The sequence below is a fragment of the Plecotus auritus genome, assembly GCF_963455305.1.
Source record: "Plecotus auritus genome assembly, chromosome: 3".
Taxonomy (NCBI): Eukaryota; Metazoa; Chordata; class Mammalia; order Chiroptera; family Vespertilionidae; genus Plecotus; species Plecotus auritus.
Window position 1 is genome coordinate 173,541,793 of NC_137772.1, and position 23,777 is coordinate 173,565,569.

General features: G+C 41.4%; 1 protein-coding gene across 50 annotated transcripts; it reads right to left on the minus strand.

Annotated features, from left to right (window-relative positions):
- Position 1: 1 nt before the first annotated feature.
- PCBP2 (poly(rC) binding protein 2) lies at positions 2-22,018 on the minus strand. 50 transcript variants are annotated; one of them, XM_080658777.1, is made up of 15 exons: positions 21,640-22,018; positions 19,222-19,341; positions 18,628-18,651; positions 18,504-18,536; positions 17,851-17,967; positions 15,818-15,949; positions 14,742-14,870; positions 13,705-13,779; positions 11,760-11,852; positions 10,652-10,693; positions 9,340-9,412; positions 8,802-8,840; positions 7,808-7,863; positions 6,729-6,898; positions 2-440 (listed from the first exon to the last, which is right to left on the minus strand). In XM_080658777.1, exons 2-15 carry the CDS (start codon positions 19,288-19,290, stop codon positions 404-406), a joined length of 1,089 nt encoding a protein of 362 aa, XP_080514903.1. In that variant the 5' UTR covers positions 19,291-19,341; positions 21,640-22,018; the 3' UTR covers positions 2-403. The 50 variants fall into 50 exon arrangements, with proteins under 50 accessions (XP_080514903.1, XP_080514902.1, XP_080514904.1 ...); XM_080658776.1 differs by having other exon boundaries at positions 19,222-19,374; positions 21,640-21,958; XM_080658778.1 differs by having other exon boundaries at positions 7,808-7,860; positions 19,222-19,374; positions 21,640-21,904.
- Between the last annotated feature and the right edge of the window lie 1,759 nt (positions 22,019-23,777).

The window sequence follows — 23,777 nt, forward strand, 5'->3', positions numbered from 1 at the left end:
CTGTGGCATCCAGTTTCTATTCACAAAGAAAAAGCTCCAGTCCATCTTTTAATTTTTTTGAAAAATTCCTGACATTACAGAACTAAACTGAAATGTATTAATATTCCACTCTTACATTTCCATGACAAACAAAAAAAAAATTCATGAGCCAAAAAAACAAAACAAAACAAAAAAACAGGGAGAAGCTTATAAAACTAAATATGGATCTCAGCATTAACAGCTGAACAGAGAAAGGAATTAAAACGCTTTAATTAAAAAATCACGAGTGGATGATAAAGTGTGTAGAAACTGAAAATTTACAAACTATTTAAAACCTGGAATCGCTGACTGTTCAGAAACTACACAGATGGATCATGGGTGGTGGTGAACAGCAGAAAGGGATTATGGATGAATCTGCATTGTTCTAGCTGCTCCCCATGCCACCCGTCTCCGAAGAAAGCCTGTAACACAAAACAAGAACTCAAAGTTAGTTTTTTTAAATGCCCAGCTGCACCTCAACTCCAAATCTTTCAACCTGGTTGGTTGGTGAACTATGAAGTAGAGTTTATGTGAAACAATTCAGTGGTTCAGTAACAAGGTTTTTTGAATTAATCAGTACCATGTGCCTGTAACCCCTGCAATCGAAGAAACTTCATGAGGGGAAATTACCACAGAATCAAAGGAAACTGAGAAGGCTTGGTTACCAAGTGTGGGCATCCCTCAAACTATGTTCCTCCAGAACCTTTGTGGGAGATGTTAAACACTTTATAGAAGTACACCATGACAGTCAAGTATCTTCTTCAAGTCACAAATTACAGAAGCAATGTTTCTTTACTGCCTAGCTTATTTCCAATCCTCCTAAAATACCGACAGAATAATTTAGGAAACATTTATCTGAAAGTAGCCTCACAAAGCTAGTGCTGAAACAGCTTTTTATTCTAGAACAGTCCTGGGTTTCTCTATCAATAAAGGCCATTATTAACTATTAAGAGATAATGAAGTTTAACGCTAAGAGATGTCAAACAGGTAACAAGTATAGTAAGGGTCAAGAATTATACTCAAGCTGTAGTTTTTATGGTTTTCAGAACTTAAAGGTGGAAGCTAAAATAATTTGTTTCAGCAACTCTCTATAAGCTTTCAAATCTGTGGTCTTAAGACAAACATACCTGGCTATAATTGCCTTTGTTTGAAAACATCATTTGAAGCCCTGGAGTCCAATTTCGCGCTTTGAAGGAAAGGTATGTAGGCATTTGGCCTGCTTCACTGATATTAGGTAGCCAGCAAGACTTAGTTTCCATTTTAAAGAGAACTATATGTTACAACTGAAGTTTCAGTTCATAAATTTATTTCATAGACTTTAAAATGACTTGCCTCAGTCAAGGGAGCATGAATATTTTCCCATCTGTATCTCTTCTACCAAAATGAAAGCCCAACAGCTGGCCAGCTGGCTAGAGGCAAGAAAAACCAAGGCCCAGATAGATGGGTCTTTCAATTACGAATTAGTATTTTAGTCAGAAATGGTATTTCTACCTGGGTATAAAGGAGAATATTTTGTTCTTAAAGAGGGTAGATCCTTGACAATGCCAAAATGGGATATCTAGAGTAATGTAAACAACAGGCCCTGAATGACAATTTAGGGAGGAATTGCTGGGAAGTTTAGATCTAAGACCTAAAAAAAATTAAATTGATGCATGAATGTGTTGTCATTTTGTCACCAAAGAGTTTAAAAGGAACTGTTCATGCACACAGCCTGAGCAGGATTGGAAGAAGGAGCAGGTGTAAGGGGGACAAGGAATCGGAAATCCCAACAAAAATATTGTTAAGGATTCGATGTGATGGTAGTCAGTCAGCCCCTTAAAACATCTAGATTCCTTCCTAGCAATCTTTCTTTAGGAAGAACTCATTAGGTGAAGAGGCCTTCTAATCAAGAACTAGATAAAATAAAACCTGGTACCTGGGGGGGAGATGATTGTCAGCAAGATTAAGTCCAAACTACAAAAAGAGCTTACCTAAGGGAGAACTGGACTATATGATAAAGGAGCAGCTATAGCAACTAACAAGAAAAAGTCTATCTGGACAATTAACTAATGTTTGCCCCTCCCATCCCATGTAGACTTGGGGGGACATGTAATACGGACTGAGGGCCACACCACCAATGTAATATATTGCAATACTCATGAGCAATTCGTTTTAACACTATAACATAAACCAAAGGGACCCTGCCTTGCATGGTTGAATGGTTAAGAACATCAGCCTGCACACCAGAGGGTCTCAGGTTCAATTCCCAGTCAAGAGCAGGTACCTGGGTTGCAGGTCTGATCCCTGTCCCGAGTCGGGCACTTGTGGGGAGGCAACCAATCAATGTCACATCGATGTTTCTCTCTACCCCTCTCCTTTCCATTCTCTAGAATCACTGGGGAAAATCTAATCCCCGAGAAGTGAGGATTACAGCAAAAATAAAAAAAGGGAATGTGGGAAAAGGTCATCAGGGAAAAATCCTCTACACTGGTGCTCTGGGAAGAGCATTATACTTTCATTTGCCCTGCAATATGTATTCAGGTAGAATGTAATCCTACTAGATGGCTTTTGCCATTATACCTACAGTATTTCTACCCTTTTATGGAGAGAGAACTATGGACTTGGATAAGAAAAATAATAAGGCTTCAGGAGATTAAGTGCATTTTGAGTTGTTAATCCTCACTAGTCATCCATGTGATTTGCAGATTTAAGTTTTCTTAGGGCTTCTATTTTTTTTAACCTGATAAATGATTAATGAATTACAGCTGATATTAATGGTTCTAAATTTAAGTCTATAATTCTCTACACATGATAAATAAGGGGGTTGGTGGGGAGACAGAAGGGTAAACAAGGAATAGAAAAAAAGATAAAGTCTAATAAATTAGGGATTATTTAGGATGACTGGATGGAATCCTATCAAATTTGGGGAGATGTCACAGGTTAGTTGTTTAAGATTTACCCAGTGTCATAGGAAGAGGACTAATGCTATTTCAGAGGAATGCAGACATGCTGGCAAACTTTGAGACTTGCCTCCCATTCTGGGTAAAGAAATAACTTCTTTGAGTAACCACTCATCAGTAGAAACAAGCCTGGGATGGACACCCCTGGTACTTGCTGCTTTTGGCAAGGTAAGGGATCTGAGAAATCAGAGAAACTAATAATCTTCACTAAGTAAACTTCTTGCCAATTATGGAAGACCCTCTGGATTTAATCTGCCACAGGCCCATCTCCCTTTGTGGGGAATGACAAAGGGTTACAAAATTAACCAGGGGTACAAAGAGGTCCGGTCAGTTTTATAGACTCCCTAGTCAAGCCACAGGTCACGAAGTTCCCACCCCTTTACACTTCACAGCACACGGTAAACTAAGGTTCTTACTGTGGCAACTTTATTACAGCTAGAAACACAAATCTGGCCAAGAAGGCCAGCTGATAACTTAACCATTAAATAATAATAATAAAAAGATTAATGGAGAAGCTTTTATTCATTAACACAGAGCCTAACACATTGTTATATTGCAAGGCAGAATAAAGCTACAAAAGTAACAGAATGAGAAAGAGCAAGAACTGTGGCTCTAGATAAAATATTCAACAAATCAGACTCAGAAATAGGCACTCAGCTGAAATGGCCTAAACCTAAATACCATTACCATTGCCCCCACCCCCACCCAATTATCCCCCAAATAGTAAAAAGGAAATGTCACAAGCTCACAATTATTTCTCACCAATGTTAACAAAGGAAAACAAAATGAACCAAGAATTACTTGAGGGGGTGCCTCAAGATATGCAATCAGTAGGGGGAGAATCTCTGTTTCTCGCCTTTCAGTTTGTTAGTTACACATGGCACGGCAGAGGTGGTGGTGGTGGCAGCTGAAGCCCCGGTACCCTTAGCAGCAGACACAACATTTAGAGCCAGGAGAGGGATGGGTTTCATGCCAAGCAGACTGGAGACACAAGGGGCGGTCGGAAGAGGGTTGGGGAGGCTGGAGGGTGCGTCGGAGGTCCCCGCTGTGGCGAGCGAGGGGGTGGTGGTGGAGGAGGAAGAAGAAGAAGGGGTGGAGGGTTGAGAGAGGTTGATGCTGAGGTGATCAGGGATCGTGACGGAGGCTGCCTGGGAGGAGGGTTTAGCGTTTTCTAAACTGTAACAGAGGAAAAAAGGAACAAAAAAAAACGGGTGGGTGGAAGGGAAGACCACAAAAGGGAAAAAGTACAGGACAAAACCGCTTCAGTTATCAGTGTTTCTGGTTGCAAATTAGGAAGACCTAATACCAACTTGTGACAAAGCTGTCTTCCTTTTACCTTGTATCCCACCCTCTAAAAATGTATACCCGCCAAATTTCATTCCACAGTGCTATTTAAAATTGCTATGGTGAAGAAAAAGCTCATAGGCTGAAAAAAGAAACACATTTCCATGTATGACACATTGATCCAACCCAGAGGTCAGAAAGGAATGATTTCAAGTAGAAAATGAAAGCACTCTATCTCCAAAGAAGAAACAAATGTTTCAGCCACCAATCACTTGTGAAGCCTTGGGATATTAACCCACAGAATTTAAAAAAAAATTCCCCTGTAATAAGAAATTTTGCTTCCATCTCCATTGCAAACTAACCAATATATTAGGATGGACAGGGGAAAGAGACCAAAGTAGGTCAATGACTAATTTCAAACTTGAAAGAATGTAGCATTTTCAAAGAAAAATGCTGAGAACAGAAGCATAGATAAGAACTAGGGAAGCTTCATTTCTGGTGAGGGGTTATGAGGGGGGCGAGGGGGAGCTATTTGTTTTGTGATTGACCATATTTGTAATACAGACCTTACAGAACTGGAAGAAACTCAAGCATTGCCAAAAAATTCATGTTCAAAAAGTAAAAATACCATTTCTACTCCTAAAATAACTCCAAATGACAGTAATGATCTGCAATTCCCAAATGCCTACACATGTCTAAGTCAGAACGTCTTTAGTCTGTCTGGACAACCCACCCCAAAGGATGAACTCTTCTAGGGCAAGGAGGCGAGGCTCCTCTTAAGACTACATTTTGTCTATATAAGTCCAGGACAGCTGCAATCCATAAAGGAGAGGATAAAGGAACAGATTGCCAGAATCAGGCCAGAAATGCTCATAATCCATTACTGAAAGCATAGAAATATTTATTGCCTAGTATTAACAATAAAACCAGTTTGTTTTTTGCATTCAAATGGGCTAATAAGATGAGAAAATGAAGACTAAGCATTGTGCACGCAGAGCCCTTGCTTTGATGTTAACTCAAGCTTCAAGAGGTTTTGACCCAAATCCATAGCCTAAATGGTTTTATAAAATAGGATGATCATGAAGAGGAACTAAATCAGGAAACTAAGTTCTGCTTCCTTACAATGTACCCACTGACCTAATTAATATAGGGGGGTCAGGCAAGAAGTTTCATTTCAACACTATCTGACAATATTCATGGCAAGCCTACCAAAGAAGAAAATAACTTCCAGCTTCCAAGAACATGATTCCTGCCACTTAACCACCCCCAACTAGAAACAAGAGGACAAAACCTTTGTAAACAGTTTCTGTGAAAAGCTTACTACTATTTGACTCTGAACATTAAGAATTTCATGTGCTTGGTAGCTGAAGAAAAAAGCAGACACAAACACAGAAGTCTTTTCCACATAAAGATTAGTAAATACCTCATGACATAAAAAGTCTGAAGGGGGGGGCAGGGGGGAGAGACACCAGAACCACTATTGAGGAACTGATAAATTCTTAACCAGGGAATAAAGACCATGGAATAAATACATGATTAAGTGTAAGCATGACAATATAAAATTCATACTTATGAATTCCTTTTTCTTGCACTAAGAGTCAAAACTAGAATGCACAAGAGACCAAATAGTTAAAGAGAAAAAAGGCTACATAAAATGATGGCTAAGCTCCTTGGGAAATGGGCTAACACTGGTTTGAAAATGTTAGTAAGCAATGAAACTGTGACATAAGCACTAATACTGAAAAAGCAAGAAATATTTTTTTAAATGCCTTATAGGATGCCCATTAGACTATAAATAGTCTTGCTATAATCATGTATTCAGTAACATTAGCTAGCTTTGAATAAGGAAACTACAATTTCAGGAAGTCATATTGAATGAGATGGTGGAGGAAAAAGAGAAAACACACTAGGCATTTCTGAAATATTCCAAAATCTGTGCCTCCACTTTCCCACAAGCTCTGAACAATGAAACTCATTTGTGATTTGAGAAAAATTCATGTTTTCAGAATAAAAGGTAATAGCTACCCCCAAGAAACTGCCTTGCTGTCTGTCACATTACCTCATTATCCTTATTTCAATTAAGGGTACTTTGGAACCTACACCCTATCAGTGAAACATTGGGCTATATGACATGTACAGTAAAGTCCCACATTTGAGTCTTAAGTATGGGTGGCTGCAGCCAGAGCACCTGACCTATTACTGAAGACATACTCCCAACCTTTCCACTCCCCAACGATCAAAAGTCAAATCCGAGCATTCTATCCCCTCTTCCACCCCATGCGAACTTACTACAATCTGGTTCCTTTTTCTGCTACACTAAAAATGGATGAAAACAGGGCTAGACTTAAACTTCTCCCCCATCTCCATCTATCCCCATTCCCATCCCCCAAATAATCCCTCATTTAATAATACATTTTTAGCTTTCCCCAACACACACATTACTTGTGTGTTGACATCACTAAGACAAAAAAGGCAGGGAGCACTTACCTGACATTGATTAGATATTGAGCCAGGCTGATGCTGGCAGCAGATCCAGTGATGGTAACCTGCCTATCAGTAGATCCTTCCACTGGGTTCGCAATTTTGATCTGCGCCCCAGACATCTGACGGATCTCATTGATTTTGGCGCCTTGACGCCCGATTATGCAGCCAATCAACTTTAGGAAGAAAAACAAGAATGCACACCAAATTAGGAATAGCATGGCTAGGTCCAAGAATTTCATCCCACCCCTCCAGCCTTCTATAACTTGGGTCCATGAACAAGGCAATGGAAAGACCTACTGCATCCTACACACTCTACTCATATACTCCAGATTGAGTTACAGATTGCGCTCAACTCTTGCCTATTCTTTTGTCAGAGCCAACTGAGCCTACTGACTCCAACATAGCCAACTGAGCATAGCTCATTTTCTTAAGAGTAAATCCAAAGAAAAAATAAAACAGAGCCAAGATAACAAACCCAATTTATCATAATAAACCTGGAAATAAAGGTAAAGGTATCTTTGGTTTTTTGGGCAACAGATATCTAAAACTCATCCTGCCATGATTACCACTTTACTATGGATTTTGGCTAATTTCTAATGTTTTTGCCTTGAGAAAAAGTAAAAAATTGGTCTACATTTGCATTGTCCAGTACTGTAGGTACTAATAAAATGTGGTTATTGAACACATCAAGTGTGGTGTGGCTAGTGAGATTGAAAAATTAAATGTTTTACTCTTCTAAATTTAAATATCCACATGTGGTGAGTACCATATAAAATAGCACAGATAAAACATCCAAAGACCACTGCTTTAAGGATAAGGCTTCAGATTCTACAAGAAACAAAGGCAAACAAGAATTTCTACTTGAGATATAAAGGTTCTTTGCCTCATGAATACTCAACAAGTGTTAGCAATTTTCTCCATCTATTTTTATTCAGAATTCTAGATACTAGTTTTTAATTTGGTATCTAAAATAATTTCCATTCCCTAGGCCTTAAAAGTGGCATGACACTGGCTAAGACTTCTATTCTTTAAAACCAATTCTCTTTATTTTCATCCCATGCAACCCAACTAACTATACTTACATCATTTGGAATGGTGAGTTCATGAGAAGTAGTCTGAGCAGATGCATCCAAACCTGCTAAAAGACAGAAGAGAGCAAGAAAATTCAATGTGCAGCATACAAACCCCAACTGATTTGCACATTAACCTAACAGAAGGAAACAAACTGGAAACCCAGCATTGGCTGTTGGGATTCATCACTAACTTAGAAACCTCAAAGAGTAAAGAGGGGTATAGAAATAATTCTGGAAAGATTCCTCTGTACACTCAGGAGAGCTGATTTCATACCATTTCCTGCAAAGCCCAGCCTATTGGTGTGTAAGGGGATGGAAGCAAGGGGAAAGGGAGTGTGGTATCCTTAAACAGGACCAAAATCTAACCAAGTCCTTCTGCACTTCTCCCTTTTTCTTAGAATTTCCTGCTGTTGTGTTCATTTTATCTCACCTGATGCTTACTAGCACCAGTGCCAATATCATGCCTGTTATTGGGTACCATGGACTCTTGGCACACATGCAGAGTTGCTTTAAATATACCTGTATCAGATTAACAGTGCCTCCCCCCACCAACCACACACACACTATCTTAACCTACATTTGAAGGTCAGAGAGAATGGCAGTCAGGTGAGGGAAGTTCATTTCTCCAGATTTATTCCCTGTCTTTTGCTCAATTGCTCATTAATTTGTTCTGGTTTTTATTGTTTTCCAAAGAAAAAGAAAAAAAATCTAATCAGCAAACACCCATAACCATCTATAATGGCACCTGGACTGGACCTGGGCAGCTAGCTAAGTCTCAAGGCTAGCCCTGCTCTCAACTGTGGTTGCTAAATTCAATACTTTTAGAAGGGGGTTGGCCAGATCCACCAAGGGACCCCTCAGGGGCACCAGGCCCACCCTTTTGCTCTCTCAGCTTCTTTCTGCCATGTGTATGTTGCTGGTATGTCATGGGCAGTGAAACAAGACTCCCACCAGTTTATTAATATAACAGTAGAATACTACAGATTTTTTTTTTAATCATTACCCCAATAGCCTTTCACCTCTGGAGAGCTGGATTCAATGCCTGTTAAGATACAAGTGAAAATGAGTTTGGTGGTCTCATCCTAACCCTATCGGACAAGTTATTCCTTATACAGAAAAAAAAAGCCCAAAACAAAACAAAACAAAAGCAAAAAACACTACACAATTTGGCACAAATGGATTGTTGTCTCTACCCAGGTCTGTGAAAGCTGGTGGAAAGAAAGGGGGTGCCAATCAGATCAAAGGGGCAGCAATGAGAATGGGTTAGAGGAAATGTCAGCCTACCCTTTGCCTGACAAGCATCCCCTGACTTCACCCCAAACCTTCAAGGGCCTTTTTTTTTCTTTTAGAATAACTCATCCCAAATGAAAACCAAGTTAAACACATTACCTCCTTTGGTTTAGCCACAGAAGATAGGCAAGTTTAAACCAGCAGGATGCTGGGTAACGAAGTTTGTCTTAAACAGATGTCAAACTGAGGCCTTGGGGCTGGCCTCTGTCTTGCACTACACCTTACAAAAATAAACACTGAGGTATCCATACCACTGAATCCGGTGTTGCCATGCGTCATGGGAAAATGAGACTGTTGCATTGCCAACTGGTGCAGCTTGGTCAACTGCAGGGACGAAACAGGAGAGGCTGGCATTAGAAGAGTAACAGAGCCAGGGTTCAAGATCATTCAAATTTGAAAATGCAAAGTTCCTGATGATCCCCAAAGTTGTCTCTACTACTCAAATTACAACAGAGGGTAAGGATGGGGCTTACCCTCTGGGAATAGACAGAATATGAAAGGTTAGAATAGGAATCAGTACAAGAAAATGAATGCCATTTTGGGTGTGAAAAGAAAAGCAGCAGCATCCACCCAACAATCATCCCCTTGTAGGCTATTTAATGAAGGTGTTTGCAGCCATTGCCAAAGTTGCCTCAGGGACAAGCACAGACAGGCTGGGTAAATAAACTGTGCAGTGGTGCTAGGGAAAACACACCATGCAGGGTTCTGTCAGTATTGGATAAAGGGAAGGAGATGGGGGGTGGGGGTGAAGGAGACTATAGAGAGATTAAGATGAAACCAAATGGGTTTTAATCCCTCCCCCACTACCAGTTTTTATAGCTATTTTTCTTCATGTATATAAACTGTCTTGGCTGTTGTAAAATAATCCCTCTTCAAGTATACTTCCTCTTCTGGGCCCTAACACTAACCAAGAGCCAAACTCAACTTCCCTAGTCTAATGCTCAGCACCTACAAGGGTTAGTAAGGATAAAGGAACAGTGCAGAAAGAAATGTCTTTAAACAAAAGTCTGATTATCAACACTTTTTAAATAGGAATTTTTAGTGGCAAAGAAGGTTCCATTGAGTTGAGTACCCAAATATTCAGCTTCCTATCCCTCCCTGTATAAATAAGCCTCTTTCCCACCCCTCCGGATGCTTTTAAAATTACTATCTCAAACTGAGGAATACCCAAAGGCAAAACCATCTCCCACCCCACCCCCAATTGAAGACTCCATACAGAGATGCACAGTCCACCGTTAATTTAAATTATGCCCAGAAATAGAAATACCATGGAACATTTCCCTTTTAGACAGAGTAATTTGGAACAGGCAGGAAAGTACAAACTAATATTCTGCCAATCATAATTTCCAGGGATTAAATGTCAAAAGGCAAACAAGGTGCCATAATGCCCTGATTAAAGATTATTTAAGGGTTGAAATATGGGATTCATCTTATGAGGAAAACAACTTAATATTGCAATTGTTTTAAGACCCAACTCACTTCTGCCTACATGGAAGAAAGGAATGAGACAATTTTGGATGGGAAAGGGAGCTTTTCAAAAGAAGAAGTGAAAACAAAACTTACATCTGGCTGTGGAATGGCATACTGTCCTTGAATGGTATAGGCCTACAAAAGGAGGAAAACAGTTCCTATTAAAAAACCAATCACGGACAGCCACCCAGTTGGGAGAAAAAGACATTTCAACTAGCCAGGAAGCCAGAGTTGAATTACAGAATGGGGAGGCCAAGATTGAGGCAGTAAATGATATCTCACAAATACAGTCAGACCCAAGTTGGCCTTCTTTGAACCCTAGATATGACTTATTCTGGGAAGCCTTTAAAGGGAGCCATAGCCATGTTCCTTGCAATCAAAGGCAAAATACACATCAGTTCCTAAATGAAAATGTGAGAAGTGGGATTAAGCAATGCCTGGATTGACCAAGCCCCCTTCTTTCTCCCTGTGTACAAGAGAGCCTGGGAGAAAAAGGATCTCTTCCCTCAAACCACCCAACCCTCTACCAATCATGGTGTTGTGAATGATTTGTGTTTGTACAAACCTACATGGAATATTTTAAAACACTTCCCTTTCCCTATTTTACTTTTCTCTGTATCTGCCTAAAGACCTTTAAATGCACTGGAAGCTAGTTTAGTCCCTAAGTACTAGGGAGCCGACCACAGAACACACACACAAAAAAATCACTGTTTTCTAAAGTCCTGCCTTCTCCCACCTCCCCTCAATAAAAGGCACTTGCAGCTCCCACTACGCCCTCCTCCCCCCACACCATAACCTCAGAAAAAGGAGCTGGGACTTCAGGGCAATGGGGTTGGGGACAAGGAGTAGGAAGGGCAGGGAAGGAAGGAGTGGCTGGCTAAAAGGATACGAGATTTCTCACATCAGTGGCCAGTACCCCCAAAAGTGCACCCAGGTAGGGGTGGGAAGGTGAAAATGGGGGAGGAGTGGGATATAGGGAAGAGGGGTTGAACAAAAAGAAAAAAAAAGAGAGTTGGTGTTACCATCTGGTGGGCTACGCGGCCTGTGTGAAATGAGGTGTGGGGGGGTCAGTCCAGGTCCCCGTGGACAGGTGGTGTCCACAGCACAAAAATCACCAGCGTCACTGGCCCCCCTCGTGTTGGCAGTCTCGGCTGAGGCGGAAGGATTGAGTGAGCCTTGGAGACTGAACATCCCCTCTCACCTCTAGAGGTGGTCCCTCCAGGTCAGGGTTGAGGCACATGGACGGGGTGGTGTGGGGAAAGCTCGCACTGTCGCTGCCTGTGCTGTACCTGTCCTGTGGATAAATAGAGGATTTCAGTCTCCAGGGCTGTCAATCCGGCACCTTGTCACCAGCATGAAATTCACATAAAAAAAGTTGTTTAATTTTTTTTCTTTTCCTTTAAAAAGTAGCTCACAACACAATTTGAAACGAGCTGCAATCAGTTGATTAAAAAAAAAAAAAGTTACCTAGAGGCAGGTTTCACACTGCACAATTGGGCTATTTTCATTAAGAATAAAGGGGTAAGGCAACAGAGCTGATGCCAGCTCCTGGTCAGTGAGGGATTAAGTTGAACCCCTATAGAGCCCACTTTATCACAAAGAAACAAAAGACACAGGTCCATCTGTGGGACATTGCATGAACTGGTCCATTTAAAAAGGCCCATGGGAATAATCCATGACAGGGCCACTCGTGGGAGAAACTGCAAGCTTTTAGAGGGTGGTCAACTGAATAAAGGAGAGGGAGGGAGGGGAAGCAAATAGTTAAGAAAGGGAAAGTGGGTAACGAAGGGAAGAAAAGGGAAATGAAGTAAGAATTGTAAACAGAAAGGATTGCTGTGGCACAGCATGGGACTCTTTATAAAGGGGAGTGGTAGAATCCAGAAGAGTAGGAACCTGGAGTTCCTGGGGAGAGGGAAAAAACTCCTAAAGCTAAAACTTGCTACACTAACTCTGGCTGGGCCTTTGCTTATCCTGCCCCTAACCAAACTGACTGAAAGCCCTTTGATCAAACCAGTTTGTACAAGGCTAGTGTTAAAAGCAAGGTACTAAATTGTTTCAAGGTAACACTGTGACATGATTAACCTGTGAAAACCCCCAAAACTACATGACAAACTAAGTCCCCCAAAACCTGGTCAGTTTTATGCCAACTCAACAGAGTATGAACGAGACAGATTTCAAGTTCATGCTTCCCCAGTTGAAATACAAGATGGGACTAAATAATTGTGCTTGCGAACAGGACAGCCTCATGTGGGTAAAGGTATTTTGAGTAAAGCACTTGTTTAGGCAGGTACCAAAATGAAGGTCACTATTCCAACCTGAATCCCAGTATTTTAAACACTAACCTACCTACTCCTCAATACTAACCAACAAAGCATAAAATTACCATGGTGATCAGTGCTCATGTCATAAAAATCTAACTTCATAATAAACCATCCATGTGCCAAGGATCAAGTGTTTAGGTGAGTAAAGGAGTAGAAGAAGCCCAAGGGGGTGCTTTGGTGTTCTTACTCAAACACCAAAGGTCAACATCACCACTGCCCAACATGCTCTCCCCTTCTATTCTTGCATACTGAATCATTACCCCAGCTGATTCGTTATGCCATGTGGGTTCAAACCAGTGTTTATGAAGTTAAGAACCTGGGAGACAAATACACTGGAGTTTGGGAGTGAAGGGGTAGGAGTAGGGGAGGGGATGTGGGGGAAGGGAAGTTTGTAGGACACTCAAGTTCTGGACCCCAATTTTGAGAACACCATCCAGAATCTCCTTCAGAAGTCCAAGTCTTTGCTACCTTTATTCAGACCTCTGAAGAATATCCCATACATAAAATATAGATGGGGTGAGGATAGGGAGGGTAGTGATACTGAAGCAATTTAACCCTTTCTTCTAAGCCAACCCACCTTAAATCACCAAGTAAATGACCTCTTCGAGTGCCTACAAAACTCCCATTGCCTACTAAAAATTAAGTAGGGCTTGGCATTCACAGCTTTCTCCAGTACAAAAATAAATAAAACTAAAAGCAGGTCAAACTATGGCCAGAGTACAGGTTTCAGCAAGCATGCAGAGTGGCCTGATGTGCTGCTGGCAAAGTTGACATTTCAAATATAAACCTCATTCTTATCTAGCCCAGCAATAAGAATTTTCTTACCTGACCACCTGCAAAGATGACCGGTGAACTGGACGGCTTGGGCCGGTACGGGATGGTCACGCCCTTCGGGGGGGACTGGGAGAGAGTCAGAGGGGAAAAAAACAAAAAGAGATAAGGTTTCAAAGCTGCTTCAGCTGTGTGGCTTAAGCTCACACAGGTCAGTTAAATTAAAAACTGTATTTCCATCCCCTCACCTACCAACGTTGTCTTTGGCTAGATCTAATCTGAAATCATCTGCAGTTATTTGCCTTTAAAGTAGTAAGATGGTCCGTGGACTACACAGCTCACACTAATTCTCATCAAGGCAGATCCCCCTGTAATAATTTAGGCATTATTTCCATGTTTTCAAATAAGCCTAACAAATATGAAAAACCTGTGTGTGTACATATGTACATTTTAGTTGGAGACTTTTTAGTATAATACAGACACTGTCCATAAATACTCCAAAGGCTCAATCAATATTTTTCTATTTGGAAATTCTACTTTCCTTTGTTGCCAAGATGGGTCCAACTCCATATAACAATTCTAAAAATGCTTACTGTCTCTTAATTTTGCTATTTTTGCTTTAATCAGATAACACATACCAGGACCTTATAAGTCATTCATAAACACCATTTTGGATATGTTTTTTCTATACAACTACCACTTTGAATACAATCCTGCCACAAAACACAGAAATTTAAATGTTTCAAAGTTGAATGTAGCAAAAATTCTGTAATCCAAGAGGCAACTTAGAATCTCTGGAACCCAGATACATCTTTTATCCACTTAGTCCAAGTAGTGAATCTTCCCCTACCAACCCACTAGAACTGCTATAACCCAAAAGATCACTGCTACTTAGCAGTTTCTATTTTTTGCTCAGACTATAAGAAAAGCCAAAGCTGGGGAAAGGAAAATATGAACTCAGGGATCTTCTTCCCCACCCCCATTGGAGGCTTCTAATAGCCTCACCTAATTCTAGTCTTACTAAATATAGATTAGGCAGTCTCCCCTAGAATCACCCTCCCCCCATTCTCAGCATGAGCCTGAGGGCTTACCTCCAACATGACCACGCAGATCTGTTTCACACACTCAATGATGGATTGCGGAATGCCAGCAATAGTGATGGCCCGCTCAGTTGAGTTGGGGAGCATATCCCCTGCCACCTGGACTTGAGCCCCTGTACTCTGGGGTAAAAAGAAATTTAAAAATCAGAGAAAAACAGCTCATACTTACTCTTCCAATTCCTCCCAGTAGCAACTTTAGAATCTAAAGATCAATAAACACTTACCCCACCTCCTACCTTAACCTTTTTGACTTCCCTTCCCACTCCTCCCTTATTCCAGTTAGGACTGTTTAATCAGTTATAAATAAATTAGCCTTTGAAAGCCAAGAATAAACCTGAATAACAGTCTAAATTTAACCTGCTCAAGAAAAAGGCCCTTCTAGACACTTTCCTTTCAGCTAATGTTAACTGTGGGCCATCAAACAAAATCCCTACAAATCTCACCCACCTTTCATTCATATTAATCAAATATTTATATTAAGCCCATTTTATGTGCCAGGCACCGTTCCAGGTTCGAGGAATACATCGATGAACAAAACCAAAATCCCAGCTTTTTTCTCCTGTTATGTACAATAGAGGCTCCCAAAAACTCCCAACTCGTTTTCTTTTAGGAGCTATTCAAATTTCATTCCAACATCCAATTTGGTAACTCCCAGATAGAGTTAAAAGCTTCCATAATTCAATGTAACTCCACAATTTAAGAGAGCAAGATTACCACTACATCCCAATATACCTTCCAATATACTTTCCCATTCTCCCCCCCCTCCCCCGCTATACAGGAATTTGGCCAAGGAAAATATTTGCTACTATTACATATCAAATTGTAAATTCTTTAGACATAAAAAAGAATTATGCAGATTCATGGAAAAGTTGCCAAATTAATAAAAGGATCAATTGTACAATACTTTCCATCCCAATATAGTCAAATTGTAATCTTCTAGGACTATTACTTTAATAATAGCCTTCACCTCAACAAATGCTAACTTTTCCTAGTCATACTTAAAGCTAATAGGAAAAGCCGCAATTAGAGTACTTAACAATTCAAAAAGGGGCACAAAAGTTACCAACCTCTCTTATTTCCTTGATCTTGCAACCACCTTTCCCAATGAGAGAGCCACACTGACTAGCAGGGACCACCAGCCGCAGGGTGACTGGGGGTCTACTGGCAGCTGTGCTATTGGTCATAGAGCTGCTGATGTCCTACAAGAAGAAATTAGTCAGAACACCAAAATATAACAAGTTTCTTTTTTAAGGAAGTTTTTTAAAATGTGTTTTTATTGATTTCAGAGAGGGAGGGGGAGATAGAAACACTAATGATGAGAGAATCAATCAATCATTTGCCTCCTGCATTCCCCCTACTGGGGATCAGGCCTGCAACCCCGGCACATGCCCTGACCCCCGGGACCAGGAATAGAACCCTGATCTCCTAATTCAAACTGAGCCACACCAGCCGGACAGAATATAACAAGTTTTAAGCAGATCCCTTGGGACCTATAAATGCCATAAAAGAACCACTTACTCTTAAATAAAGGACATATTATATATATATCCACCATCAACAAATGCCCAAAAATGTCCCTTCAAAATAACTATTTCTGACAAGATAAAAACACCTACAAACTTCCTCAGAATTAGCCCTATATTTATTTATTCACCCTGGGGAAAGGAAATGTTCTTGGTAGAGGAAGAAAAACAATTACTAGTTTTGGAAATTAGACTGGCCAAAGGAAGATTGAAGTCACAGTTAAATAAAATATTAAGGTGAAACAATGCAACCCCAATTCAAATAACCAATTCTGTCCTCTTAGAAACCTAGAAAGATTAAATAGTATACTTCTATATACCATTGTTTGAATTTCTTGGTAATGTTACCATTGTACAGGTAATGAAATTGAGCCTGAGTACCTGCCCCAATCACATCTATAAAGCTGTAGATTTTAAATCAAACTATATTGGCCCCAATGCCCAGTTTTTCCTATAACAATGATGCATTCAAAAGTCATGGTTTTAATCAATTTAGCCTTCTGAAAATTAACTAGTTTAAATATCATTACCCAGCCTTATCCTCTATATAGTAGCTAGACCTGGGAACTGCTTAAATATAAAGTCAAGGACATGTTTCTTAGTTGGTTCAATTATGAACAAATTTTCTGAATGTTTTTTAAGCCACAAGTTCTGGATTACCAGGGACTTGTAGGTCAAAAGGTTAACATTTCTGATCTTGGCAAGGATAAGATTTCAGCCACCATTAAGTATCCAAGGACCAATCAAGCAGCAGCCAGAAGCTCTCTGCCTATGGTGTCAATTAGAGATTAGCAGTATTACGGCAGAAGGGAGAGGTGGCTTGGTGAACAACAACAAACTTCCTTCTGCCAAAAAGCCTGAAATCAGTATTTTGCTTCTGATAACCTATAAAACATTCCCTCCCTCCTAGCTCCGACAAAAAATTATCAGATTGATTTTTTTAAAAAGTATAACTGAACCCCGTGCTGGAAGATATCCATATTTATAGGGTATATTAGTGTTCAGCAGGGCCATTAATGAAAAGCACATTAATCTAATTCACTCAACTATGAATTGGGGACAAAGTTTACCAGTGCAGTGGTGGCATACCTTAAAAACTGTTGGTCAAAAGGACTTGTATGCATGCATATTAGCATAACCAATGGACACAGACCCTGGGGCGGTGGGGGCTTGCCCAGGGTGGGAATGGCTGGGGGTAGGGGGGTGTCAATTGGGGAAAAAGGACACATATGTAAAACTTTAGACAATAAAAAAACCCAGCTCCAAATAGAAAAAAAAAACAAAAAAAAAACCACAACCCGTTGGTCAATAAATAAAAATAAAAGATGCTGTTTTAACATCATTATTTTACAGTGAGTCCCTGGTAATAGTCAAACTATTTGTTTTAATACTCAAGTGACTTATTTTATAAACGATAATCAAATTTTGAGGATGCTGAAGGGGAGCAAAGAACCCATCTATAGATTTTTATAATCCAGTCTGTCCTGAAAATTAAAAACTCCTTTGAATATCAATAAGGTATCTAGAAGCAATTATAAATAAAGAATGAGAATGAGGGAGGAGGGAGAACAACAAACCTCTTCCAGTTTGTCAATGATCATAGCAAAGGCTTTGAAGATGGCATTAGTGGGTCCAGCCAAAGTGATAATTCTCTCAGGACAATTCCCTTCTGAGATGTTGATACGTGCACCACTCTGGATAAAAAACAGAAATGAGAAGTTAAATAGACAAAATATCTAGCATATGTATATATAGAGACCTCCTGATAAGATGGGCAAGGAGCTGACTATATACATGATCCTGATACAAGGTAACGTCAGCATCACTGCAAATACTGTTCTATGTTTGTCCTCAAACAGACTACAGAAATTGCCTTAAGCTCTGGCCCATGTAGCTCAGTTGGTTAGAGTGCCAAAGCTGTGGGTTTCAACCCCGGTCAGGGCACACACAAGAAGCAACCAATGAATTCATAAATAAGTGAAACAACAAATCAACGTTTCTCTCTCTGTCTAAAAATTAATGAATTTAAAGAAAAGTTGCCTTAAGTCATGAATGAATTAAGTCGTGGTAGAACTACATTTCCCAGCATACTATTTGTGACCACAAAGCCAGAAAAATATTAACTTCTTCTCGAGACCTTCCCCCTTCTAAGCTCTCCTTAAACAGAATTTTTGCTTTTAAGTTTTTAACTTCCCAAGGTAACAGTTCCCCGAATCCCCCCATAACTCACCTCCTCGCGCATCTTCTTAACTGATTCTCCTTTCTGTAAGAGGAAAAATCAAGAGTGACTTCAAACTGCTATTTCAACACAGACTGACTAAATAGTAATTAGAGTGGAAGTGAAACTATCTTACCTTTCCGATGATACTGCCAACTTCCTGCAATGGAGAAAACTAGTGTCAAATACAAGGAAACTCTAAGTGCTCATTATCATGAAAAGAAATTTTTAACTGTCCAAAGTAATGAAAAAACTAAGAGTTATTGGAAAGGGGAGTGGGCAGGATTATTCTTTTCTTTGCTCAAAATGTAAGTGAAGCTCTCAATAAGGAACAATAATGCAGGAATGATTAAATGCTATCTTTGTGTTCAATATACAAGTTAAGTTATTTTAAAATAAACAAAAAAATACATCATCCACCCTTAAAGTTTCCCAAAATTGCAGGGGCAATCTACCTATCACAAGCTATAGCAATCTCTATGAGAAAAATCTTATCCAGGTATGACATAAGTCTTTGGCTCTAGGCTCTAGTTAAGCCTTTCCTGCTCAGTGGAGCTTCCCAGAGAAGTCTGTCCATTTTCCCACTACACTCTCATCTACACTGCTAGAGAAGAGAGCTAAAGCCAGACACCCTACAGTGCTAATCTGATGAGCTCCAAGACACATGCCCTCTCTTCCTGGCCCCTCCCCTAGCAGTTACTATGACCCAATTTCCCAAGCTGGTGCATACCTTTCCATGCATAAGTAGCCGGATGGTGAGAGTGACGTTTAATCCACCTTCAATCACACCGGTGTCCATGTCGAGCAGTATTCTGGGGAGCTGGACTTTGAGTGGTAAAGTCTTTGGTCACTGGTGGGGGGGAGGGAAGGTGAAAGCCAAGAACTGAAATACAAACATGACCAAATGAGAAGAGAAAAACAATAGAATATTTCCCTGTTATTTTCAGCACTATCGATGTTTCCAAACTGACTCTTCTTTAAATGACAGCTTTTCATTTGGCAGGCTTGTATACATCCAGCAAAACTGCAAGGACCCCCATTAACAGCTCAGGTTCTATTAAATATGGAAAGCGACTTTGTCATCTCTTATTAATGGTCCGTTTCTGCTGACTCTCAGGATGAGGAAGATTCCTTCAATTGGCAATGGTTCTAAGGGGAACTGCTGAACGTGCACCAGTTGTCCTTCACCAGAATTAAACTTCAATAGGATACAAAAACACCTGGAAATTATGAGGGCAAACCTCAAACTAACCAACTACAACAGAGAGGGCAAGTGACCTTCTGCTTCCCTGTTAGGGAGCAGCTCAGGCTGAAGGCTAAAGAGGACACATGTAGATTTTCTTATTAGTAGCAATTTCTAGGTAAAGAAATTGAAATGAATCTATCATTAAAAGTTTAAGTGTTGATAAGTAACATTAAATAATTTTTCAAAGATTTAAATAAACAACCTCACTGAAAAAGGCATCATCTGAAATGCCCTCCATGTAGGCTGCTGTTCCATATTCCCCCCTTTAGAAAAATGACTCAATACATTCACTAAGTATAGCCTTCTCCCATCCAAAGTTAATAGTCACTCAGATCTGAAAATTTATTTGCTTCTGTGAATTAACCTGTTACCACTCAGTCTTTATCAAGTCTCTTAAATTTTCTTGCAATCAAAATAAAACTGGTACTGCTAAAAATTTATTGTATAGTTGTTTTGAACAACAATAATGAGCCTTTCCTACTGAGGAAGCCCTTTCCCCATCCATCCTCTATTTCTTAACATTTCTGTTTTAGAACACTGATTATGTGAAGAGGATTTGTTGTGGATATACCTTTGCCTAAAATACCGCCTTAGGACCTAAAATAAAAGTGGCAGCTTTAAAAAGGCTCTCTAAAGTTGTTAAGTTTCTCCAGTGACATTTCTAGTATTCCCCTTCAAAACTGAACAACGATCTCTCTTACAACTAGTATTTCCTTCACAAAACTAGCCACCGTTTTAACTTTGCTCTAACACAAAGCCCTTACCCTAAGTACTTAAGTGGCTGCCAGATCATTCTGTATATGGCAAGCTGCCCCAGCGTGATTATTTAAAAGATGGGTTTTGCATCCCCAAAGCACCCTTCACCCATTTTCAGAATAATTAATTGCTGGCAAAATCCCAGAATTAAACAATTTTTAATCATGGAAAAACAAAAGTGCTTGGGGGGTGGGGGGACGACGACGGGCCAGAGTTCGGTCTACAAGAATGACTTTCTTTTTAAAAATAAAACATTTTAACAAACTGACAGTTTAATTCCTTATCCCCACTCATAGGAAGCACTTTACAAATAAAATAAAGCAAGTTTGAAAGGGCAAGAAAACTGAAAACCTATTTGAAGCCATTTCTTGAGGTAAGGCACAAAGGTGCATTTCTAACTCCAAATCATCCAAAAAAAAATCTCTCGACTAGGTCAATAGAAGTACACAATCCCAGCAATCCAGCTGTTAATCCGGCAGTCCATTACCCCTTCTATAAATAGCTCGGTCTGGGTCTATATCGACAGGCATTTTGTAATTTCAAAATTCGTTACCCCGAGAGAACGTCCTGAATAACTCGGTAACTGGGAGGGCCCGTCTACCCTTTAACTCCGCAGCCCTCCTCCCCTTGGCCATCCTAGCATTTTCCACTTAAAAAATGCCCCCCCTCCCATCCCTCGACTAGACTAAGAGGAAAAAATAAACGGTTCGGTCGGGGGGGGGCGCTGCGACCCAGGGGGCGGGGCCGGACTAGCAGCGCCTCTTCGCGTGGCTGCGCCAGCGCCTGATCCCCGCGGGGAGCCGCGCTCACCCGCCCGGCCTGCAAGCCGGCCATCGCCTCCCCTCACCCCCCTCAACCAACAAATCCACCGCTGCCCCCCCAACCGCGCGCGCGCCCTCCTTAACTCCTGCGCAGCCGTCACCGGGAAAAGGCGGGGGGAGGGGGGCAGGCCTTCACGAGGCCTACTAGGCCGCGCAGGAGCCAGGACCTCGCGTGAATGGCCGACCTGGCTGAGTGAGGGAGTAGGCGCTCACGCGAGACTACGCGAGGCCGGGGCTCGTGACGAGGACTGGAGCCCGCTAAGAAAGATGGCAAGAAGTGAAATAGTGCTATAGCCGGGGGCGGAGGGAGAATTTTGAAGCTTACCTGCAGGCGCGAGGCGACTGAGGGGAAAAGGGGAGCGGGCGGGAAGGGGAAGGGCGGGAGGCCGGGGGCGGAACAATAGGGGCGGGCGGGAAGGCGAGGGGGGCCCAGCGGGCGGGCGGAGGAGGAAGGGGGGGGTGGAGGAGGAAGGGGGAAAGAGACCCCGGGGCGGGTAGAGGGCGGCGGAGGGCGGGCGGGCGGGCGGAGGGCGGGCGGGCGGGAGAGGGCGCAGGCTGCGGCTGCTCCGGCTGCTGCCTCTGCTGGTCTGGGAGGGGGACGGGGCGGAGCGGCCCGCTTTCAACCCCGCGCACCCTCCGACCCCGGAAGCGCTAACCGCCCGGGGGCCGGCGAGGCGACTGCGTCGTCCAAACCTTCCCCACGCAATATGGGAAGGCCTCCCAATATCCTAGAGCGGCTCCCTGGATAGCGTCAGCACCACAGAGACAACAGTTGATAGTCCAAGGCGAAGTCTATGATAGAGCGGCAGCATAGGGGCAAGGAGGAAACTAGTGGCCTCTAGTGGTCTAACGGGAAAGTCCAGGCGTAAATGCGGAGAGTTGACAGTGGACTTGGTTGGATAAAGGGAAAAAGAGATGGCTGAGGACCCATCTGAGATGAGAAGAATTGGGAAAATCTCGGTAATCTATAAAACACTCAAAAACAGAAAGAGAAAAAAACGAATTTGCCACATTGGAGGTAACTTTTACACCAACTTCTTATTCTGAAAATTGCTAACTGTAAGGAAAGATTTAAGCATTTACCCTCTCTCTTTAGGAGGAACTGCAGCCCTAGCTGGTTTGGCTCAGTGGGTAGAGAGTTGGACTGCGGACTGAAGGGTCCCAGGTTTGATCCCAGTCAAGGGCACATGCACAGGTTGCCAGCTCAATCCCCAGTAGGGGTTGTGCAGGAGGCAGTCAATCCATAATTCTCTCCCATCATTGATGTTTCTATTGCTCTCTCCCTCCCTTTCTGAAATCAATAAAAAACAACAATTATTCTTAAAAACTGCAATTCATTCTTAGTCAATGAAGGAAAACTTTTTAAAAAGACATCTATCTAATAAATGAAGAAAACATAAAAGGGTTAGAAAATCACCATTCATTCTGCAACCCAAAATGAAATAATTGATTCAGGCAAGTGTTATAAATCACCAAAACTTTAAGCAAAAAGTTGTTAGGGAACAGGATATTATCATGGTGCCAAATATCACCACACAAATTATTTGCAAAACGTACAGGAAAAAAAAAAAGATAACTTAAAATGAAGTGACCTGCCTGGCCAATGTGGCTCAGTGGTTGAGCATCGACCCATGAACCAGGTCACAGGTTCTATTCCCAGTCAGGTTTGTACAGGAGGCAGCCAATCATGATTCTCTCTCATCATTGATGTTTCTATCCCTCTCTCCTTCTCTCCGAAATCAATAAAAAAAAAAAAACATTTAAAAAATGAATGAACTGATAGTCAACATCTTACCCAAGTGATCAAACATTGCATCACTATTAATAGGGAAATTTTGACATTATTTGGTCTATTAAGCATTTTTCTCAGTGTTTAATCTTAATCTCATCAAGCCTTTAAACCTAACTTCCAATTTATAGGATATTTACATGGGCTAAAGAAACAGGTTAAGCCGAAACCGGTTTGGCTCAGTGGATAGAGCGTCAGCCTGCGGATTGAAGGGTCCCAGGTTCAATTCTGGTCAAGGGCATGTACCTTGGTTGCGAGCACATCCCCAGTAGGGGGTGTGCAGGAGGCGGCTGATCAATGTTTCTCTCTCATCAATTTTAACTCTCTATCCCTCTCCCTTCCTCTCTGTAAAAAATCAATAAAATGTTTAAAAAAAAAAAAAGAAACAGGTTAAACATATCACACTATAAAGAGGCAACCAGCCAATCCAGAATGTGGGACATTCTATAAGACAACTAGCCTGGTCTCTTCAAAAAGGCTATGCAATAGAACAAAGGAGGAACAAGAGGAGGGGAGAAGAATGAAAAATTTTAAAGGCAGCCCTGACCGGTTTGGCTCAGTGGATAGAGCGTCGGCCTGCAGACTGAAGGGTCCAGGGTTCGATTCCGGTCAAGGGCATGTACCTGGGTTGCAGGCACATCCTCAGTGGGAGGTGTGCAGGAGGCAGCTGATCG